The 22,549-nt window shown below is 39.8% G+C and overlaps 2 protein-coding genes across 9 annotated transcripts in view; both read right to left on the bottom strand.

Moving 5' to 3' along the window:
* Positions 1-2,012: 2,012 nt before the first annotated feature.
* Positions 2,013-4,238, bottom strand: LOC141398446 (serine protease persephone-like). Its single transcript, XM_073975728.1, has 4 exons — positions 4,218-4,238; positions 2,595-2,766; positions 2,335-2,541; positions 2,013-2,258 (listed from the first exon to the last, which is right to left on the bottom strand). The coding sequence occupies exons 1-4, from the start codon at positions 4,236-4,238 to the stop codon at positions 2,119-2,121; spliced, it is 540 nt and encodes a 179-aa protein (XP_073831829.1). The 3' UTR covers positions 2,013-2,118.
* Positions 4,239-11,367: 7,129 nt separating this feature from the next.
* The window catches only part of LOC141399039 (uncharacterized), a 35,341-nt gene continuing 24,159 nt past the window's right edge, over positions 11,368-22,549 (bottom strand). For all 8 annotated transcript variants that reach the window (XM_073977021.1, XM_073977017.1, XM_073977015.1 and 5 more), the window contains exons 4-9: positions 20,190-22,208; positions 19,937-19,983; positions 19,574-19,872; positions 11,947-12,130; positions 11,683-11,886; positions 11,368-11,621 (exon numbers count right to left, since the gene is read on the bottom strand). In XM_073977021.1, coding sequence (XP_073833122.1) covers positions 11,482-11,621; positions 11,683-11,886; positions 11,947-12,130; positions 19,574-19,872; positions 19,937-19,983; positions 20,190-22,208 — 2,893 coding nt within the window. In that variant the 3' untranslated portion in view covers positions 11,368-11,481. The remainder of the gene's footprint in view (positions 11,622-11,682; positions 11,887-11,946; positions 12,131-19,573; positions 19,873-19,936; positions 19,984-20,189; positions 22,209-22,549) is intronic.

Genomic DNA, 22,549 nt, shown 5'->3' with positions numbered 1-22,549 from the left:
ATGGCTCTCACGGTAACACCAAAGCAAGTACTGCAACGAAAGCAGATCATTGTGTTACTTTAATGGAAGAATCTTTACCTCCTCATGTGGATGGTCCACTGAAGACTTGAGGAGGCACCATGTTGCTGTCCTCAGGGCAGCATTCTGACAGGTTTTAATATTTTTCCAATTCTTATAACATAATCCCGGGGACCAAACTGGAGCCGCATAGCTTACCACAGACCGACCTATCGCATTATATGTGGTCAACAAGGTTTCTTTCTCCCAAGTGCTGCCGGCTAGGGACTTGAGGACCTTATTCCTGCTTTTCAGTTTGTAGCAGATAGCTGTGGTGTGCGCGAACGACTTGAAAGTAGTGTCAAATGTAACCCCTAAAATTTTGGGGCAGTTTGTGGTCGGGATTCTGGTACCGTCGACCATGACATTCAATTCTCTTCCAAACTGCGCTGTCCATGTGGTGAACAGAGTGGCTGTTGATTTTGTGGCGGAAATCTGCATATTCCTCGAATGGAAAAAGGTGGTAAGATCGGTTAAATAGGAGTCCAGTCTCTCACAGATGTCATCAGGGAAGTTACCTGACGCCAGGATCGTGCAATCATCCGCATACGTTACGATCTTGATGCCGCCTGGAGTGGGCGGAATACAGGAGAGGTAGAGGTACAACAGTTCCGGAGAAACCACCCCACCTTGGGGAACTCCCTGTTTCACTTTACGGGGTTTGGACTTCTTGTTCCTGAATTCCAAGTACGACTAGCGTCTCCACATATAGTTGACTATTCAACGTTTCAAGCTTGGCCGGAGGGTTGTCTGCTCAATGTCCTCAAACAGAATACCCCCGCTGTTTCACAAACAGCAGAAAACACAGCATCTTACCTTGGTTGTGAAATTGTAAACTTTATAAATCAGAGACATCATGGTTGCCCCGATCCAGGAACCAAAGCCCACTGTCGCCTGCAGCTTGCAGCCTCACGAAAAGGATAGTAAAAGAAGCATAGGAGGAGAACTTGCCTTGCAGTAAAGATATATCTCGCTGAGCTTGGAGTTAGAGAGAGAGAGATGGAAGGAATGGAGGAAGCAGTAAAGTGTGTTCGGCAGTCCCACAACTAGTAGCGGGTTATGTGTACACACTGCTCGTTATATGCTTGCTATTAATTTGCTTTTAGAGGGCAATAATCATCTAGTGATATGGACATCCACACTCATCATGCGCTTTGGCATTCCGTCGAAGGCAATGGCCCTATTTTGCACGGTAAAAGTTGACGCTCCTACCAGTATAAGAGGAGATTGCTGAAGCAGACATCTCAATTACAGCACTCGGTCTGATAAATTAACACGTCATTTCGCTTGGCTAGGACCCCCTTCTTATCATCGTCTGTGCTAACAGACCACCCAACAAGTGTTTGATAATGATGCGGAAGATTGGCAAGGGTTCAGAGAATTTAAACATCACCCCTTTAGCGAGCTGGGCGCATTAGATCATCGGGTAGCTGACAGGATTTTTCGGGACATTTTCTCAGCTGCAGCCTTTAGCCTTTAGGTCGAATTCCCAAAATTAAAACAAATGTCCCAGCAGAGACAACAGGAGTAGCAAGTAAATGTGATGAGTTTCGTCGTACGAATCGGTAAGATGCAAAAGTTAGGGAGCTCTTACTCATGAAGTCAACAGGTGAATAGACGAGCCCAAGCGGAAAAGGTAGCTAGACCGTCTGAAGCAATGCAACAGTGTTACAGGATTGAAAACATTGTTGGCTAGCCGTTGTCATTCTCGAATCCGGGCAAGAAGGACCCCAATGAAAATACGAGTGTCCCAACACAACAATTGTTGTCATGTGGATTATACAACAAAATATCATTAACGAAGATTGTAGGTAATGCTAGTTATGTGACTTTAAATATTCATCGGACACCATACGGCATGATTGATGTCAATAGTCATACGCACCCTGCCACGCAGCTGCAAAATCTGAAACTCCCTGCCCCATCTTACATAAAAAAAAAAACAAAAAATAAGGTTACTGAAGTAAACCTTTATTGCCCAACTTAAAAATACATTTATGATATCAGCAATCAATTGTTTGCAGTTTTCAATTTAATTTGATTTTTTAATTTAATTTCAATTTAATTGACGCCTCTAGGCCAAACAATACGTTCAATGAAATTCAAGAATGAAGCGACCCTGGTATAAATACCCGGACTATTACTACCGCAAGAATCGCCAGCTGCAACAATACCAATCAAGCTGAAATATTTTTTTGTCACTGAAAAAAGAAAAACAATATTAAATTAAAATCTTTCAAAATTTTTTTCTAACATATGCACCCATCAGCAACTTACAATCCAGAGCCAAAATTAATGGTCCACCAGAATCACCCTTACATGAATCCTTTTTTTGTTTCCTATCATAAGCACATATCTGTGTATCTTGGATACCCTCTCGAATGAGCCGAATCTTTTCATAATCCGGAAAAAATTGACGACATTGCTCTAATGGTACAATGGGCAATTCGACTTTGATCAGCCACGGTGATGCTGTTCCATCTGCTACTAAAAAATATTGAAAAAAATACGAGTATTGTTTTTTATCTCCAACTCACTTCGTGTCAAACCCCATCCGGTAACATAAGCCACATCCGTGGGATCTTCTATTTTTGTATTTAAACATATGGGATATATATTTTCTGAATATGTGACGGGTTGTTCTAGTTCCAAAATCCCTATATCGTTATAGCTGCGTGCATGTGTATAGTCTGGATGAATATGTATGTCCTGCAACCACGTAAGAGAGAGAGAGAGAGAAAAGGGGCAAATTAAAAATGTATTAAAATACATATTTGTTAAATAATATCACATCAAGGCTATATCTAAATTGGATAATTGCTGAAAAGGTGTAAGTGTCAAACAGCTTAAAATATAATATATGCTAGGTTGCGTATAAATAGTGACAGAATTTATACGCCACATTGATTTGCTGAAACTAGAACATTATACTTTTGAGAACTTAAAATAAAAATTCTTTTTTAAAACGGCTTTCAGCAAGAATGTTTAAAGTCCTATCTCCTCAAATTTCAGCAGATCTTTCAATGGTACCACTACAGAATACAACATATCCAAACGTTTATAAAAAGCGAAAAAAAATACCGTGGACATCATTTGACCTATACAAAACTGTTCATATAATCAATAGTCTGCAGAGCTAGGCTATATATTAATATCATAATTGCCGAGAAGTGTAAGTGACAAATAAGTTAAAAATAATATGTACATGCCAAGTTGCGTATGAGTAGTGACAACATATATACTCATCATCGATCCCAGAAATGAAACTCCAAATACCCCTCCACGCCAGGGTACTTATAACACTGTACAACAAAATTGAACTTTTCTTAAAATTACAAAGAAGACCGAAAAAAAGAAGACACGTGTAACGGCGTTTTGAAAGTTATGTCGAGAAGTAACTAAAATAGGCGTGGCAAGTTCCGCCCATTTCTGCTATAGGTGGCCGATTACACCAAAAATCTAAATCGTACCTAAACGCCAGAAATCTGCCAAAAGTAAAATCACGTTTTAGTTTTAATGTACTTTATCTGAGTTTATACAGTTTTGTCACAAAACTTCATTATAGATAGAAGACGTCAAAGTCAAAAATACTCTCCATCAAATTTCAATATAAGTCGCCGAATAAATGAAATATGTAGTTACAATATATATCAAGAAAATATATACATCAAATTTGCCAACAAAACACCCAAATATTTTTTTAATAAATTGAATAAAATATAGTAAAATTTTACGACAAATAATTTTGTAGAATATTTTGGTCTGATACGATCACATTTTAAAGCAGTTTTTAAACGTTTTTGAAAAAAGGTACCAAAAAGACCCGTTTAGTGACTCGCATGAGGGTTATTTTTTTTTTCATAAAAAGATACCCCGTATTGTTGTCAGTAATATTGCCAAAGTCACTTTATACCTAAAATGCAAGGATTCAAAGGAATCTGATGCCGAATATTTCAAATCCTGAACAAATGGGCGGAACTTGCCACGCCTATTTAGGTTACTTCCCGACATAAACTTTCAAAACGCCGATACACGGGTCTTCTTTTTTGGTCCTCTTTCATAATCTGGCCAAATAATCGCGTTATTATTTTTTGTGTTGTACAGTGTAATTAGCCTAGTCTGCACAAGTCGTCACTGCATACGATGGTCCATCCTCTTACGGGACACTCGTGGAAAACCATAAGGAGGAAAATACAACAAGAACAAACAACAAACCCCACAACAAAACTCGTCGAGAATGAGCTCTTTCAGTCAACTAAGTACAGACAGCTCTGGAAACTACTTTAACTCACTTCATCAACAAAAAATAAAAAGCAACGACTCTGTTCGTCTCGAAAGACATACAATACGTAAATGCCAACCTTAACAAGTGAAAACTACATTCAGTTTGGCCGGGCCAAACTTTTTTGCTTGGGCAGGTTTGCTACCACTGAGAAAAGTTGCAGGTAATTCCTAAAATCGGGAAGTATCGTTAGAGGGGACTGTAGCGAAATCAGGACCCATGTTGACAATTTTTGTGGGAGACGTTTTGCTTGCACTGCGAAAAGTAGGTAATCTTAGGCTGAAACAGGTGTCCTTGTGTCATATGGAAACCTCCAAAAGTTTTCTTTTGTTTATCGAATCTCCCAAAGGTCATCTGTTGTTCATATAAGATCTCTAAAAGTTTTTTCTGTTGTCTTTAGAAGACCTCCAAAGGTCTTCTCTTCGATTTCCAAAGATCTTCTGTTGTCTTTAGGAGACCTCTAAAGGTCTTCTGTTGTCATAATAAGACCACCAAAAATATTCTGTTGTCTTAAGAAGACCTCCAAAGGTCATCTGCAGACTTTAGAATACCTCAAAAGATCTTCAGTTGTCTTTAGAAGGCCTCCACAGGTCTTCTGTTGGCTTTAGAAGACTGCCAAAGGTCTTATGTGGCCTATAGAAGACTCCCAAAAGTATTATTTTGGCTTTAGAATACCTCCAAAGGTCTTCTCTTCGCTTTCCAAAGATTTTCTGTTGTGTTTAGAAGACCTCCAAAGGTCATCTGCAGACTTTAGAATACCTCAAAAGATCTTCAGTTGTCTTTAGAAGGCCTCCACAGGTCTTCTGTTGGCTTTAGAAGACTGCCAAAGGTCTTATGTGGCCTATAGAAGACTCCCAAAAGTATTATTTTGGCTTTAGAATACCTCCAAAGGTCTTCTCTTCGCTTTCCAAAGATTTTATGTTGTGTTTAGAAGACCTCCAAAGGTCTTCTGTTGTCATAATAAGACAACCAAAGATATTCTGTTGTCTTAAGAAGACATCCGGGGTGACGTAAGTGATGAAAGATACCAAGGTAAAGTCCAGGATTTATCTTGGTCCCTCTCTCATCTCAAGTGGACACTGACCTCCCCGTGGTGTCACCTGGGAAGCTGCCTTTAACACCCGTTAAAGGTAGTGAGCTAATATGTGCCGCGCGTTCACGCATAAGAATGTTAAAAACTTGGGTTTGGGCGTCGGGCGATTTTAATGCCAAAATTGGAAAGGAGAATATCTTTGGACAAACAGTCGGAAAAATTCAGTCTACATAGTGAAATATCAGACAATGGAATGTGGCTGATAGACTTCGCAGCGGCAAAAAACATAGTAGTTAGCAATACCAGATTTAATCATCTCGATATTCATAAGGGCACCTGGCTGTCTACAGATCAAAGAACAAGTAATCCAATTGATCATGTTGTAATAGATGGAAGACATTCATCCAGCGTGTTGGATGTACAATCGTTCCGAGGCGCAAACATTGATTCGGACCACTACCTTGTTGCAGCAAAGGTACGTACCCGTCTAAACGTTGCAAATAAAGCACGAACAGACTCAACGCGGAAGTTGGACATCGATAGGCTGCAAACACAACAGATAGCCACATATTCCACTCAACTAGCCCAATTGCTTAATGAGAGCACTCCTTGTCCCGATAACATAACAACACAATGGCAAAATATTACCCACTCCATGCAAACAGCCGCAAAATCCATACTTGGATACCAGAGACCTCCACCAAAGAATCCATGGTATGACCAGGAGTGCCGTGCTGCTACCGAAGAAAAAAATGCGGATTATAGGGCATAAGTCTGCTCCCTATTGCATATAAGATAGTATCTGGCATATTGTGTGAGAGACTAAAGCCTATGGTCAATGAAATTATTGGACCCTATCAGTGCGGCTTTAGACCTGGCAAATCCACCATTGACCAAATATTTACCTTGAGACAAATCCTTGAAAAGACCCAAGAAATGCAGATCGACACCTTCCATCTTTTCGTCGATTATAAAGCAGCATTCGACAGCCCTATACGTTCAAAGGTGTTCCAAGTCATGTCTGATTTTGGTATTCCTGCAAAGCTCTTTCGGCTTTGTAGAATGTCGTTAACTGAGACGAGATTCTCAGTTAAAATAGGAAAGAACCTCTCCGAAAAGTTTATTACCAAAAGAGGTTTCAGACAAGGAGACGGCCTGTCGTGTGATCTATTCAACATCCTGCTGGAAAAGGTCATACGAGACGCGAAGGTCAAAAGAAATGGAACGATATACACGAACAGCCATATGTTACTGGCTTATGCCGACGACATTGACATCATGGGTCGATCGGTAAAGGAAGTAACTGACAAAAGTCGAAAGAGAATCTGCTAAAGTTGGTCTGGCAGTAAACGGCGAAAAAACCAAGTTGATGGTATCGACGCATAATATGTCCACTAACCCCGCACCATCTGTGAATGTTGGTACCTACAATTTTGAGGTAGTAAAGGACTTCGTCTACCTCGGCACCGCCATAAACACAACAAATAACATCAGTTGTGAAATACGAAGAAGAATAGTGTCAAACACTACTACCCGTGCTAATGTATGGTTCCGAAGCATGGCTACTTGCTCAAGCAGATAAGGCAGTGCTTGGTGTGTTCGAGAGAAAAATTCTTCGAAAGATCTACGGGCCAATCTGTGTTGACGGCGAATATCGGCGTCGTATGAACTACGAGCTGTATCAACTATACAATGACATCAATGTAGTTGAACGAATCGAAATACAACGATTACAATGGCTAGGCCATGTTATAAGAATGAGTGATGATGAACCCGCTAAAAAGGCGTATAAATACGGGCCGCATGGAGGTTCTCGCAGATCTGGAAGGCCAAAGCTTCGTTGGAGCGAACAAGTCAAACGAGATATCAGAAAGCTACATATCCCAGATTGGGAAAATACAGCAGCAAACAAAGAGGATTGGAGATTTTTTCTTAGTTCGGCTTATGGAACAAATGTTCTGTAAAAGGCCAGCTAAGTGAGTAAGTAAGAAGACATCCGAAGGTCATCTACAGACTTAAGAATACCTCAAAAGATCTTCAGTTATCTTTAGAAGACCTCCACAGGTCTTCCGTTGGCTCTAGAAGACTGCCAAAGGTCTTATGTGGCCTATAAAAGAAGACCTCCAAAGGTCATCTACAGACTTTAGAATACCTCAAAAGATCTTCAGTGGTCTTTAGAAGACCTCCAAAGGTCTGCTCTTGCCTTAAGAAGACCTCCAAAGAACTTCTGTTGGCTATAGAACACCCCCAAAGGTCTTCGGTTGTCTTTAGGAGACATCTAAAGGTCAAATGATTTTCTATAGCCAGGAGACCCTTCAAAGTCTGTCACTTCAAATATTCTTCTATAGGAAATACACCCTTCAAAGGCCCTTCCACAATCAGAAGACACTTCAAGGGCTCCACTATAAACAGAAAATCCCTCAAAAAGGTTTCCGTAGACAAAAGGCCGTTCAAAAACATTCTATTAGACAGAAGACCTTTTAAACGATTTTCTATAAGCAGGATACCCTTCAAATATTCTTCAATACGCAGAACAACCTTCAAAGGCTTCTCCGCAGACAGAAGTTCCTTCAAGTGCTCCACTTTTATACAGAAAATCGCTCAAAGAGGTTTCCTTAGACGAAAGGCTGCTCAATAGCCTTTTTTGGACAGAAGACCCTTCAAATGATTTTCTATAGGCAGGAAATCCTTCAAAGTCTATCACTTCAAATATTCTTCTATAGGCAATACAAGGCCCTTCCACAATCAGAAGACTCTCCAAGGGCTCTACTATAGACAGAAAATTCCTCAATGAGGTTTCCGTAGACAAAAGGCTGTTCAAAGACATTCTCGTAGACAGAAAACCTTTCAAACGATTTTCTATAGACAGGATACCCTTCAAATATTCTTCAATAGGCAGAACAACCTTCAATGGCTTCTCCGCAAACAGAAGTCCCTTCAAGTGTCCCACTGTATACAAAAAATCCCTCAAAGAAGTTTCCTTAGACGAAAGCCTGTTCAAAAGCCTTTTTTTAGACAGAAGACCCTTCAAATGATTTTCTATAGGCAGGAGACCCTTCAACGTCTATCTCTTCAAATATTCTTTTATATGCAATACACCCTTCAAAGGCCCTTCCACAATCAAAAGACACTTCAAGGGCTTCACTATAGACAGAAAATCCCTCAAGGAGGTTTCCATAGACAAAAGGCCATTCAAAAACATTATCTTAGACAGAAGACCTTTCAAAAGATTTTCCATAGGCAGGATACCCTTCATATATGCTTCTATAGGCAGAACAACCTTCAAAGGCATCTCCGCAGACAGAAGTCCCTTCAAGTGCTCCACCTTATACAGAAAATACCTCAAAGAGGTTTCCTTAGACGAAAGGATGCTCAAGACATTATTTTATACAGAATATCCTTAAAATAATTTTCTATAGGCAGGAGACCCTTCAAAGTCTATCCCTTCAAATATTCTTCTCTATGCAAAACACCCTTGAAAGGCTCTTCAACTGACAGAAGACCCTTCAAGGGCTCCAATAAAGACAGAAAATCTCTAAATGAGGTTTCCATAGACAAAAGGCCGTTCATAGGCTCTCTGGTTGGCATAAGTCCTATCAAGGTAGGCAACATACCCTTCAAATGCTTTTCTACAGGCAGAATACCCTTCTATCCCTTCAAATATTCTTCAATGGGCAGAACACCCTTTAAAGGGTCATCCACAGGTAGAAGACACTTCGAGGGCTCCACTATAAACAGAAAATTGCTCAAAGATATTTCCATAGACAGAAGGACGTTCAAAGGCTCTTCCATAGACAGAAAGTCCTTCAAGGGGTCCTAAATGGACAGCATATACTTCGAATTCTTCTCTACAGACAGAAAACCTTTCAAATATTCTTCCACAGGCACAAGACCCTTCAAGGACTTCACCATAGACAGAAAATCCTCAAAGAGGTTTCCATAGACCAAATAGCGCTCAAAGGCTCTTCCATAGACAGAAGGCTCGTCAGGTGGTCCTAAATATACACACACAGGCAGAGTACCCTTCAAAGTCTCTTCCACAGGCAGAAGGTCCTTCAAAGGACGCACTATAGTCAGAAAATTTTCCAAAGAGGGTTTCATAGTCAAAAAGCTGTTAAAAGGAAATTTCGTAGACATGAGGACTTCAAGGGCCCTAAATAGACAATATACCCTTCTTGAATATCCTCAAAGAGGACAAAACGCCGTTCAAAGGCGCTTTCTTAGACAGAAGGCCCATACGGGGTCCTAAATAGACAGCATTCCCTTCAAATGTGTTTCTACAGGCAGAAGACCCTTCAAATTACATACCTTCAAATATTATTTTATAGGCAGAGAGTGTTCTGTTCAAGGACTCCTTCACAGATAGAAGACCCTTCAAGTGATACACTACAAATCATTTAAGGAGGTTTCCACAGACAAAAGACCGTTCAAAGGCTCCTTCTTAGACAGAATGCCTTTCACGGGTCCCAAATAGACCGCAAACCTTCCAAACGGTTTTCTAGAGGCCGAATTCCATTCCCTCAAATATTTTTCTATAGGCAAAACAGCCCTGAAATGCTCTTCCACAAGCAGAAGACCTTTCAAGGGCTCCACTATAGACAGAAAATCCCTCAAAGCGCTAGAGAAGTCCAGACGGTACAAGCTGGAACCTCTAGACCAACGAGCCTATCAGGCAGGCTTGAATAGCATTCATACTGATTCAGTTGAAAGGCTCTTCTATAGAGAAAATGGCCAGCAAAGGACCAAAGAGTTGCCTATACAGCAGATTATTCCCATATATATTCTATAGAATTCATGGCTCTCCTAATTAGAAGATCCTTCAAAGACTGCTCTGTAGACAGAAAATACCTTTTTTCGGTCGGGAAAAAACATCGAAAGACTCTGACTAGCTGGTTTATGGTTTCGCCAGGTGCAAACAACCCCTTTACTCTGATCCTCCATCCCTGCGGTACCGCCATTTGTTATGCTTCCCCGAATATCATCTTGCCTCCGCAATTCCAATATTATTGTCTTTACGTACTCACATACATACTCCCAATTGCTTATGGACGTCATCATTATTTCGATTATGTTTTCTACACGTATTCACTGCTAACTTGCCGCTCTAAATTTTTCCTCTCTGCACTGAATCGCGGACACAAAAAACATGGTATAGGTCTCCGACATGTTCCGCGCAGCAATCAGGGGACAGAAATAACCTGCAAGAGGTTTCCATAGATAACATAATAATAATAATTGTTCCACAAACATCCCAGGCGGGACAGGGGAGACTTCTCTCATATCATTGAGTGCATCCCGATTCATATTAGCTCAATGATATGGGACCTACTGTTTATCGCCGAACGGCGTGTCTAGGACTCCACTTGTAGAGAAGTTGTACAAGGCTGAAATACTCAGATTTTGCCACCGTTGAAAAGTGTTTGATGTTGACTGGCCGGGGAATCGAACCCACGACCATCAGCGTGCAAGGCGGGTGTGCATACCATTGCACCACGGTGGCACCCTAATAATCCCTAAAAATCCATAGATAACAGGTCATTCAAATTTCGTTCTAACAAAATAAACCTGCAAGGGGCCCTAAATAAACATATAACCTTCAAATGCAATTCTACAGGCAAAATACCCTTCAAAGTCCATCCATATTGAAAAATCCTCTAACGTGTATTTTATAGATAGAAGGGCCGTTAAATAGATTTATATATAACGTCCTTCAAAGTGGATTCTACCAACAAAAAAACTTTGAAGGTGACTTCTATGGACAGAAGACCCTTTAAAGGATCTTCTGTATAAAGGACTGTTGCCAAGATATTCCATAGACTGTAGATCATATTGGGGAATAATCCTTCATACCCATAAAATGGATCGATGTATAAAATAAATATTTTATAGTATTAAACCGTTTCATCTTCGTTTCGTTTACATATTTTATCATTTTTATATATGTATTATTTTTTTATTCTTTAAATTACATATAAAAAATCTTATTATCACACTATTTTTGTATAGAAAAAAATTAAAATTTTTTTATTAAAAAATTAAGAAAAACAAGCCTTAAATTCAAAATTGTTTTTTTATTTTATATCTTTGGTTACAGGCACACACACAGCAATCAGTCACCACCATTGGGCCACACAACTTGTTCTATAAAATCCAAAAATGCTGCAACTCTGGTATAAAGGCCTGGTGTGGTATTGGCGCAACCAAAACCGGATGAAACCACACCGACTATTTTATAGCTTTTTAGGGATTCTAAAAACGAAACAAATTCATATTCAATTACATTATCAAAATGACAATTTTGTTCTCCTACCATCCACAACTAATACCAAGGGACCACCCGAATCACCCTGACAGGCATCCTTTATTTGATCCTTATCTTCGGCACACAATTGGGTCTTTATGATGCCATCTTGAATTTGTCGTGTCAAGCCATAGTTGACAAAACTGTCATTACATTTATCCAACGGGGTAACAAACAAGGGGGCCTTTAGCAAAATGTTGGAAAAGGCACGAGCTAAAATTAAACGATTGATTGTGAGTTCAATAGTTAAATGGTATAATTGATTGAACTTACTTGCTGTATTGACAGTACCCCAACCAGATACCCACAACCTTATATCTGGTTTGGGGTCCTCGATATCGGTATACAAACACACGGGATATATTAAATCGCTAAATGTCACAGGTTCTTCCAATTCCAATAGGGCAATGTCATTGTAGGTACGTCGTTGTGAATAGTCATTGTGGATATGAACTTGCTGCAAACAAAGCGAACAAAATTAAATAAGTTTTGAATTCTTTCTTTTTCTGAGGTTATACTGGTGATACCAATTGAATATTTCCACAAAATGTTAATGATGGTGGTACACATTCACTCAATATTATTTTTGTTAAAATGCAAATACACAGCAATAAAATGATGTTTTGTTATTTTGTCGTGCATACTTTTAGGATGTTTGGTTAATAATACATGCGGCGAATTAAAATGAGTTATTTTTACACTTGATGCACAAAATGAATGACAGTTGTATAGTAAATAATAAAATGACACTTTTTCTCGTTTTATCGGATCGCATACAAGGAAGTTTGTTAATACCAACGTGCATTTTAGTAAAAATATAAAAAATGTTTATATGTTTTGAATAAAATAATAAAATAGACAACCATGGAAGGTGTTTACACCTTGGAAGTTTTTGCGGATTCTGAAACTACAATGTTCATAGATGAGAAAAATAAAAAAAAGTTGAATTTTTAGGCGTTTTCAAGGTTTTCACGATTTTGCTCGGAAACCTCAACCTCTATCAAAATTGGACTAAAGAAAATGTTGTAGCTATGAAAATTCTCTACTAGATTGGCCTTTATGATAATTTCATAGGTTTTACTGTTATTGATATATAGAAGTTCAAATTGGGGCAATGCATTGCCTGTATAGCTACCTTATGAAACAAGTTTACACATGGTGCGCCTTAACTAACTTTAAGTGGGAAGTTTTTGCGGATTTTGAAACAGCAATGTTCATAGGGGAAAAAAATCCAAAAACAAGAAAAAATCGCTGGAGGGCATTTTAAATAAATCGCGATCAAAGTTAAAATTTTTAGGTTTATTTTAGGTATTTGCTATTTTACTTGGAAACCGCAAGTCCTATCGAAATGGGGCTAAAGAAAATGTTGGAGCTGTGAAAATTCTCTAGAGAATTTACCGTTATGATTTGTTCATAGGTTTTACCATATTTGAGATATATAGATGTTCAAGTCACATTTTTAGCCTTTTTGTTAGGTTTTCACGATTTGCTTGAAACGGTAAGTCTTATCGAAATGGGACTAGAGAGAATCTTTTAGCTGTGAAAATTCTCTACAAGATTGGCTTTCGTAATTTTTTCCTAGGTTGTACCACTTTCAAGATATATAAGTTTAAATTAGGAAATTGCAGTTATAACCATGTTTTATAAGGAGACGATACAGTCAATGCATTGTCCCAATTTGAACTTATCTCAATAAACGTAAAACCTACGAAATTATCAAAAAGGTCAATCATGTAGAGAATTTTCATAGCTACAAAATTTTCTTTAGTCCCATTCCGATAGGACTTGCGGTTTCCAAGCAAAATCGTGAAAACCTAAAAAACCCCTAAAAAATTGAATCGCGATTTATTTAAAAAGCGCTCCGACTTTTTTTTGTTTTTTTGGATTTTTCTCATCTTTGAACATTGTAGTTTCAGAATCCGCAAAAACTTCCCAGGTGTAAGCACCTTCCATTTAAAGTTGCTTCAAGAGCACCGTGCAACTTTTCAGCCGGTCATGTGGGCGACATTTTCATATGTCTTACACAAAATCATTTAGAAAGCCTTTTACAGGTGGAACAACTTTACAAAGGTCTCCTTAAATTAACAAAATGTACAGTCGCCGATTGAAAGAAGTCCGTTAAGCCCAGGATTTTACAGAGGGAAGTCCCTTCCATAGACAGAATACCCTTCATTGGCTCCCTCGTAAGGAGAAGACCCTTTACAGGCTCTTCTATAAATAGAGTACCTTTCAAAATCTCTTTTATAGACAGAATACCCTTCAAAGGCTCTTCCATATACAGGACACCTTATAAAGGCTCTGCTATCGATAGAAGACTATTGAGACAGGCGACCTGTCTTTTACAGTCGCCGATTGATAGAAGTTCGTTCAGCCTAGGATTTACAGAGAGAAGTCCCTTGCATAGACAGAAGGCCCTTCATAGGATCTTCTATAAATAGGGCACCTTTCAAATCGTAAAGAGAAGACCCTTCACAGGCTCTTCTATAAATGGAGCACCTTTTAAAATCTCTTTTATAGACAGAATACCCTTCAAAGGCTCTTCCAGAGACCGGACACCTTAAAAAGGCTCTGCTATAGATAGAAGACCATTGAGACAGGCGACCTTTCTTTTACAGTCGCCGATTGATAGAAGTCCGTTCAGTCCAGGATTTTACATAGAGAAGTCCGTTCCAAAGACAGAAGACCCTTCATACGCTCCCTCGTAAAGAGAATACCCTTCACAGGCTCTTCTGTAACTAGGGTATCTTTCAAAATCTCTTTTTATAGACAGAATACCCTTCAACGCCTCTTCCATAGACAGAACACCTTATAAAGGCTCTGCTATAGACAGAAGACCATTGAGACAGGCCACATGGACCATCCTGGATATATTCCGTTTGCTAGATCCGTAGATGTAGCGAATGGGTGCAATTCAAAAACTGCTTAGACCTTAGTCGCCTCCAAGACTACTCCGATGGTGCTGTTTGCTGCACCAGAGCTTCTCCCAGCATTTCTCCAACTTCGGCCCACCATCCTCCTACCTTTAGGATCTGACTTATCATTGACTGCCACTAAATGGTCATATGGTTACCTTTGTCGGTCATACTCCTTGTGAATTGGGTATAGTTAGGATTTCATTAGTCTGCTTAGAAGTTGATGGTCAGTAAGTCATTCCATCCACATTGCAGCACAATTTCTTTATCTCTTTTTAGTTCCAATCTTTCAAGGAGGGTTGGACTTGTTCGGAGGCTTTGGCCTTGTTGTGACAATTCTCTGCATAATCGGAGTTAATGAACCGTTCCCGTCTTGTTTTCCCCTGTAGCTTTAGCGAGACTTTGTACGGTTGTTCATACAAAGTCCAGCGCCCTATAATCCTGACTTATCCTTCCTTCATGAGCATACTTATCAACTGAAATTTCTCGGTATAGGTCCACGTCTTCATATAGCCCCCATAGAGCGGTACCTCCCGATTTTTGGTATTTTGAAGATTGTGGCCTCAATATCCCACTGAAATGGCTGAAAATTTGTATTAAGTCTTCCTTGGGGGTATAAAACGTTCCACCTGCAATTTGTCGGTATATTTCCACGTCTTCAAATAGCCCACATAGAACGATACCTCCCGATTTACGGTATTTTGGAGTTTGTGGCCTCAATGTCCCTCCGTAATGGTTGAAATTTGGTATTAAGTCCTCCTGAAATTTGTCGGTATATGTACAGCTCTTCATATAACCCCCATAGAACGATACCTTCCGACTTTCGGTATTTAGAAGGTTATGGCTGTGAATATACATATGTAAATTTCTCTATTTTATTGACTAGTCTGGAGAGAATTTTAAAGAGAACAAGTAAAAAAGTGTTAAGTTCGACCGGGCCGAACTTTTTATACCCTCCACCATAAAACATTCTGAACTAAAATGGACTAATAATTTTCTATCCTGTAAACGATTTGAGGCGGAGATATTCTGTGACCACTGTCAAAATAACAGCTAGTTGGTTAAAAATTTTAGCTAAAATTCCCAAAATATCGAAAATCGGGGGGCTATAGCAAAACATGGAACTATGTTGACGATTTTTGGTGAGAACCTTAAATGTCAAATTACAGCTAGTTCGGTTAAAAATTGTAGGTAAAATTCTCAAAGTACCGAAAATCGGGAGGTATCGTTATATGGGGGCTATACCAAAACATGACCCTATATTGACAATTTTATTGGAGAAGTTTCACGACCACTGGGAGACGTAGGGGATGGAAGATACCATGGAGCGGTCCTGACCGGCTTTAACATGGCAATGCCCAGGATTTATCTTGGTCCCTCTTTCATCTCAAGTGGACACTGACCTCCCCGTAGTGTCACATAGGGAACTGCCTTTAACAACAACACCTAAAAGTGACGCACCGTATTATAGCTGCCATGACACAAAGCATGAGTTTGGTTGCGGATTTGTAGTTGGTCGGAGGTTAAAACATCTGGTCTCCAGCTTCACCACAGTGAATGAAAGACTCTCTGCAATTCGATTAAAAGCATAATATAGGGGCATAAGTCTTCTCCCTGTCGCCTACAAGATAGTGTCAGGGATATTGTGCGAACGACTAAAGCCCATTGTCAACGAAATAATTGGACCATACCAATGCGGCTTTGGACCTGGCAAGTCCAGCATTGACCAGATATTTACCCTGCGGCAAATCCTGGAAAAGACCCTATATATGCCTATCGACACCTACCACCTTTTTGTGGATTATAAAGAAGCCTTCGACAGCCCGCTACGTTCAAAGGTATTCCAAGCAATGTCTGAATTTGGTATCCCCGCAAAGCTCATTCGGCTTTGTAAAATTACTCTAACTGACGCCAGATCTTCAGTTAAAATAGGAAAGAGCCTCTCGGAAGAGTTTTATACCAAAAGAGGTTTCAGGTAAGGAGACAGCCTTTCGTGTGATCTTTTCAACATCCTGTTAGAAAAGGTTATACGGGAGGCAAACGTCAAAAGAAGTGGCACAATCTACACCAATAGCTACATGTTACTTGCTTATGCTGATGATAGAGACATCATGGACGATCAGTGAAAGAAGTAACCGATACCTTAATGAAGGTCGAAGCAGAATCTGCGAAAGTGGATCTGGCGGTAAACGGCGAAAAGACCAAATTGATGGTGTCGACGCGCAAAGCGTCCATTGAGATCGGACCAACTGTTGAAGTCGGTTCCTATAATTTTGAGGTAGTAGAAGACTTCGCATACCTCGACACCGCCGTAAACACAACAAACGGCATCAGTTGTGAAATAATATGAAGAATTGTATTGGCCAACAGATGCTACTTTGGCTTAAGTAAGCACTTTAAAAACAAAGCCACAACTCGTCAAACTAAAATAACGCTTTACAAAACACTGATACTACCCGTGCTGATGTATGGTTCCGAAGCCTGGGTACCTGCGCAAGCAGATAAGGCAGTGCTTGGTGTGTTTGATAAAAAATTCTTCGAAAGATCTACGGGCCGATCTGCGTTGACGGTGCATATCGACGTCGTATAAACCACGAGCTGTATCTGCTATACAACGACATCAATATAGTTTAACGTATCGAGATGCAGCGGTTGCGTTGGCTAGGCCATATCATAAGAATGAGCGAAGATGAACCCGCAATGCGTTAAAAACGGAAAAACAAACTTAATATACCCTCCATACTATGGTGGAGGGTATAAAAATTGTACTCACAAACATTTTTGTACTTATTATTGAAATATTCGTTGCATTTTGCATATGTCATATGTTTCGATTGCAATTTCATCAGAAGCCAAAAATATGCCCAGTCTCAAAATTTGACATGAATTGGACCAAAAATTGGGGTTGCATAAAATTCCGATGTCTACTTATCACTAGATTTAAGAGAGAGTTTAGTAGTGATCTGTTTGGCACTTGTCTGCAAGATGAGACTTCCGTTACTCGGTATATTTATTTCAACTTAAGCGATGGTTCAAATGGAGCGGTAACACTATAACTTTGTTCCTTTACTTTTTTAATGGTACAAGGTGTCGCAAAAGTAATCCTCCTATCAGAAAATGCTATAATTTTTGCGATTGGCCCCTAATGTCAGTTCTGTTTTGACATTTGTGTAGTAAACACATGCGAAATACACGTTGATAAACAATATTACGCTACACTGCTCCAGAACGCGGAATATTGGTGACTATTTATTTGACCAATAATCGGTCGGTGACTTTGGCACAACGTGAATTTCGTCGCAGACGTTTAGCCGCTCGCTTCGAAGAGACTGTCACAACACGAGATGCTGCCAGGCATGGCAGACCCCGGAGTATCCGTTCTGCAGAGAATATTGATGCTGTAGCCAAGGATGTCACGGAAGCGCCTTCGACATAGACCAGACGACGTGCCACGCAAATGGGTATCAGTTGACGGTCTTTACAGCGAATTTTGGTACGATATTTGAAGATGTTTCCGTACAAAGTCCAGACGGTGCATCAGCTGTTAAACGCTGACCGCCAATCGCGTCTAACATACGATCAATCCATCCTTAATCACCACCAAGAGGAAGATGATTTTTCATCAAAAATAATCATGAGTGATGAGGCGCTCCAGACATCTTTTTGTGGGGCTTTTTGAAGTCGCGGGTTTATGTCAACAAGCCTCAGACTCTTTCAGCTCTTAAAGACAATATCCGTAAAGAATGTGAGGACCAATCGCCGGAAGTTTTGGCCAAAGTGATGTAAAATGCCATAAAAAGGGCTCAAATGACAATAAACTGTGGCGGCGGCCATTTATCTGATATCATATTCTCGACTTGATGTAAAAAAAATTAAAAGACCAAGTAAAAATAATCGACAAGAAAAATCAAAGTTTTTCATTTTTCTTTTAAATTACAGCCAAAAAACTTCGAAAGATTACTTTTGCGCCACCTTGTAAAAGTGGTAAAAGAGAAAAGTGTCAAAATTTCTCTCTCATGAACATTTTTACCAGAAAAGTAAAGGAACGGAAAAATGGTAGATCTGGTAGCAGTGTCAAAAAGAAGCATAAAAAATCTATTTTCGTCTTTTATTTCACAGTTTTTAATTTAGTTTTGTCAGCATTCGACTTTTTCTTCTCTGTTTCGTCCATTTTTTCTTCATTGTGAAATAATCGTCAAACAAAAGTCGGCAAATCAATTCTACCATTTTTACCTGTAAAAATTTTGCTGGTAGCCTGTGGTAGAAGAGATAGGCATATTTGCTCTCTCTCTCCTCTCTCACTCTCTTAAAAATTGCTTTCAGTTTTACCACTTTTTGGGGTTAAGGAACGCTTTGCAGGTTAAAAATGGTAACCTCAGGTAAGTAAAGGAACACAGCTTATAATGTGAGATTCGTTTGGGTTGTTCGTGGGCACTTGTCCCCTTTTTACCGGTAGTGGGAGAAATTACCCGACCATACCACAGACAGTACTGGTGTCAGCAAGTGACCATATCCAAACCAGATATTGGAATCCGCTCGATTAGGATGAAACTTTTCTCAACGTGATTATATTTATATTCGAAACACTTCATGAATCGAAATGTCAGTCGAATCTTACAGAGTTCCGTTTGCGAAATATTATCTGGGTTCCTGTCAACAAATTTAGGCAATCATGCACTGCTCTTCTATGTATGTGCGAGCCTCTTTTTTCGAGGGTAAGAAAAACATTACTTCAGACAAATAATTGAAAAATTTTTGTTTCTAAAAAAATAATTTTAAAAGTCACAGATTGGTTAATTATTGTGCGTAATGATTTTAGAGTGCAGTTAGGAGTTAGTTAATATCTATATGATATCAATGAACCTATATAGGACCTATGAATATTTGATCCCATTAATAAAATGACTCCATACTCATGATTATCACTTCCACCAATCCATTGTCACATTTTTCACTCGTCTCTGTTGTTCTTTATTTTCCAAACTTACCTTTACTCTGATTTCCACGGCATTAGCCATTTCCTCAGGATTGGTGAAATTTACCACACCTAAACGTACAATTGCTGGAGCTCTGTCTCTGGTCGAGACACAATGGGCTGCAGTCAAAACGAAACGGGCATCAATTAAACTACCACCACAAAGGATGTCATAGGGACCTCGACCATCGTCACCAATACGACTGTAACCAATGGCAGCCATGTGGGGAAATTCACCCAGTTCAGCAGGAGTGCCACCCAGAATGTGTTGGGACAAACCGGGTTTCAAACCAGCTTCGATGCGGCGACAAGCTACAAAAACAAAATCCGCATTAATTCACACGCATTTCCCAAGAAGGGGGTATTTATGGCTTACCTCTCACAGCTGGCCTATCTGCAGCAGGACGCGGATTGGGATTGTTGCTATAAAAGAAAAACAGTTTTGAGTACCTTCTATGTTTTTTGAGGGTTTTGGGAAAGTAAGAGAGAGTTAGCAAGTGAGAGGCAGAGTGAGTTTTAGTAATTTGTGAGAGAGTGAGAAAAAAATTAGTTCGAATTTTTACTGGTTTCTGTAGAATGAAAGGGAATTTGCAGGTGGGGAAAGGAGAGAGAGGGGGTTATTTAAGCACCTTATTGAGTTATTGCCTTCTTCAAAAACAACTTCATCCTCCGGGGGTGGCCTAAATTCGAATGGCTTAAATGGATCCAATATTTGAGTTGGCGGGGATTGAATATTTGGCAACTGTGCCCCGCTAGCTGGTGGTTGTATAAATAAGACGCTTCCTGGTTGAGTTGAGGTGGTTTCTAGACCACTATTTGGTATTGGAACAAATGCGGAGTTACTTTGTTGCTCAGAAGAAATTACAGGAAACTGTGATCCACTTTGCGTTTGTGTTGGCTGTTGGGGAAATTTAACAAACGACGTTCCGACTTCGGTTTGCTTGGGATTTCTTTCTTGAGGAAATTGCACTTGTTGTGGATTTGACTGGGTTTGTTCTTCAGGGAATGTCATCTGGTGGCTAGGTTGGGGAAAAATTTGGGTTGGTGGTAGAGGAGGTTGAGTCTGGGTTTGTTCTCCTGGGAATGTAACCTGGTGGCTTGGTTGGGGAACATTTTGGCCTACTGGAAAAGGTTGAGTCGGTTGTTGCTGTACCGGAAATAGAGGATGTTGTGTCTGTTGACCTCTTGCAGGGTTCTGATTGACTGAGTTGGCTTGTCCTTGAAACTGGCCACCTTGATTAGATCCTCCATTAAATTGTGGCTGCTGATTTGTGGCACCCGGTTGATTTCCATTTCCCCTATGGTTTTGCCATAAATTTTCCACCACTTCTGCTTTAGCTTTCACAATTTCCATACCAGAATTTAGCAGATTTTCATAAACATGTTGTATGGGATCGAAGCTCGAAGAAGACTGAGAGTTGGTGCTGGGGCTTGGTTCCTCTGTTTCCAAGTCATTTGCCACAGCATAGGCTTCCACAGTGGGTATTGTGTGATGGAAATTAACTTGTGATGGATCTATGAATTCTACTTGATCATCAGGTCTAACCCAAACCTCATTGGGGCTGGATCCTTGGGCAATTAGATCGCTCTGATCCACAGCAGGTTGTATAACAAAGCCATTTGTGTTAGGTTGGACAATTGGCATCACACCCACATTTCCAGGTTGTGAAGTTTGAAAAATATTTTGTATAGTCCGTTCTATATCAGCATTTTCAGTGGCGTGGGGACCTGCCACCGCTTCAAATTGGTTTGGTCCCGAATTCCAATTATTTCCAGGTTGTATGCCACTTGGATTGTTTACAAATCCACCGTCACCACCTCCATTGTTATTACCGGGAAACGAAAATCCTGGGCCACCAGCTCTACCATTTCCACGATTGTTACGGCCCCGATTTCCATTACCCTGGCCCCTGTTGTTGCCACGATTTCCGCCATTATTTAAAAAAGGATTATTACCAAAATTATTCATTTGATTCAGACCAAAATTTCCCTGGCCTCTATTGTTTTGGCCAAAACCAAAATTACCCTGGTTCCAATCGGTCACACGACCATTATTTCCCTGACCTCTATTGTTCGGGCCAAACCCCACATTACCCTGGTTCCAATTTGTCACACGACCATTATTTCCCTGGCCTCTATTGCCCGGGCCAAAACCACCACTACCCTGGTTCCAATTTACCACACGACCATTGTTTGGTGCATTAATCAATGCGGCATTTTGAAAATTTCCACCATTTCCAGGAACATTATTATTTGGCAAATTAAAATTTCCCGGCCCATTACCACGATTTACATTCCATTGATCCACAACTTGTTCCTCTAAAGGCTTCGGATCATCTGGTTTATTTTTATTTTCCCGCTTTTGGGCCAACACCTGGGTTAAGTCAATATATTCCAAAGTTTCATCGATTTTTTTATCACCCACAATAATGGGTTTAACGGTAGTTGTTGTAGTCGTTGTTGTTGTTGTCGTCGTTGTAGGAACCGTTATAAGATCCAACCAAAAATCTGGCTTTTGAGTTGTTGTCGTTGCAGGAACCGTTACAAGATCCAACCAAAACTCTGGTTTTTGAGTTGTTGTTGTCGTTGTTGTTTTATTCAAATCTTCCAAGACATCTAACCAAAAATCCCTTTGTGTTGTTGTTTCGCTAGATGATGAATAGTAGCAGCATTATGAGCATTGTTGTTGGGATTATCACCAAGGATGGGAGGAAGCGGATGGGAAAGAAAAGAATCAAATAGTTACAGTAAATACCACTACCACAACCGGGTTAGTTTAGTTTTGAGATACAATATACAAAATATTGAAAAAGCAATTTTCTAATTATGATTCAGATGGGGGTTTTTGTTGGCAGTAAAGCATAATGGAGAATTTTGAAATGGTATTTAACAAACACTTGAAGGAATTTTAGAATTTATAACAGATGTATAACAGTTTTATAACAGTTGTATAATGTGTTATAAACTTTTCATAACGTTTTGTGGCGGA

This window comes from Musca autumnalis, unplaced genomic scaffold, assembly GCF_047663935.1.
Source record: "Musca autumnalis isolate F117 unplaced genomic scaffold, ASM4766393v1 scaffold_3, whole genome shotgun sequence".
NCBI classification, from domain to species: Eukaryota; Metazoa; Arthropoda; class Insecta; order Diptera; family Muscidae; genus Musca; species Musca autumnalis.
This window is presented reverse-complemented; position numbering and strand designations above follow the sequence as displayed.

What these genes read in the sequence shown, in the direction of transcription:
- LOC141398446 (XM_073975728.1), bottom strand. Translation starts at nt 4,238, where the DNA reads ATGGTTTTCCACGAGTGTCCC. An exon ending in CGGATGGGGTTTGACACGAA is followed by an intron (nt 2,542 to 2,594) that starts GTGAGTTGGAGA and finishes ATTTTTTAGTAG; the next exon opens with CAGATGGAACAGCATCACCG. An exon ending in ATTAATTTTGGCTCTGGATT is followed by an intron (nt 2,259 to 2,334) that starts GTAAGTTGCTGA and finishes TTCTTTTTTCAG; the next exon opens with TGACAAAAAAATATTTCAGC.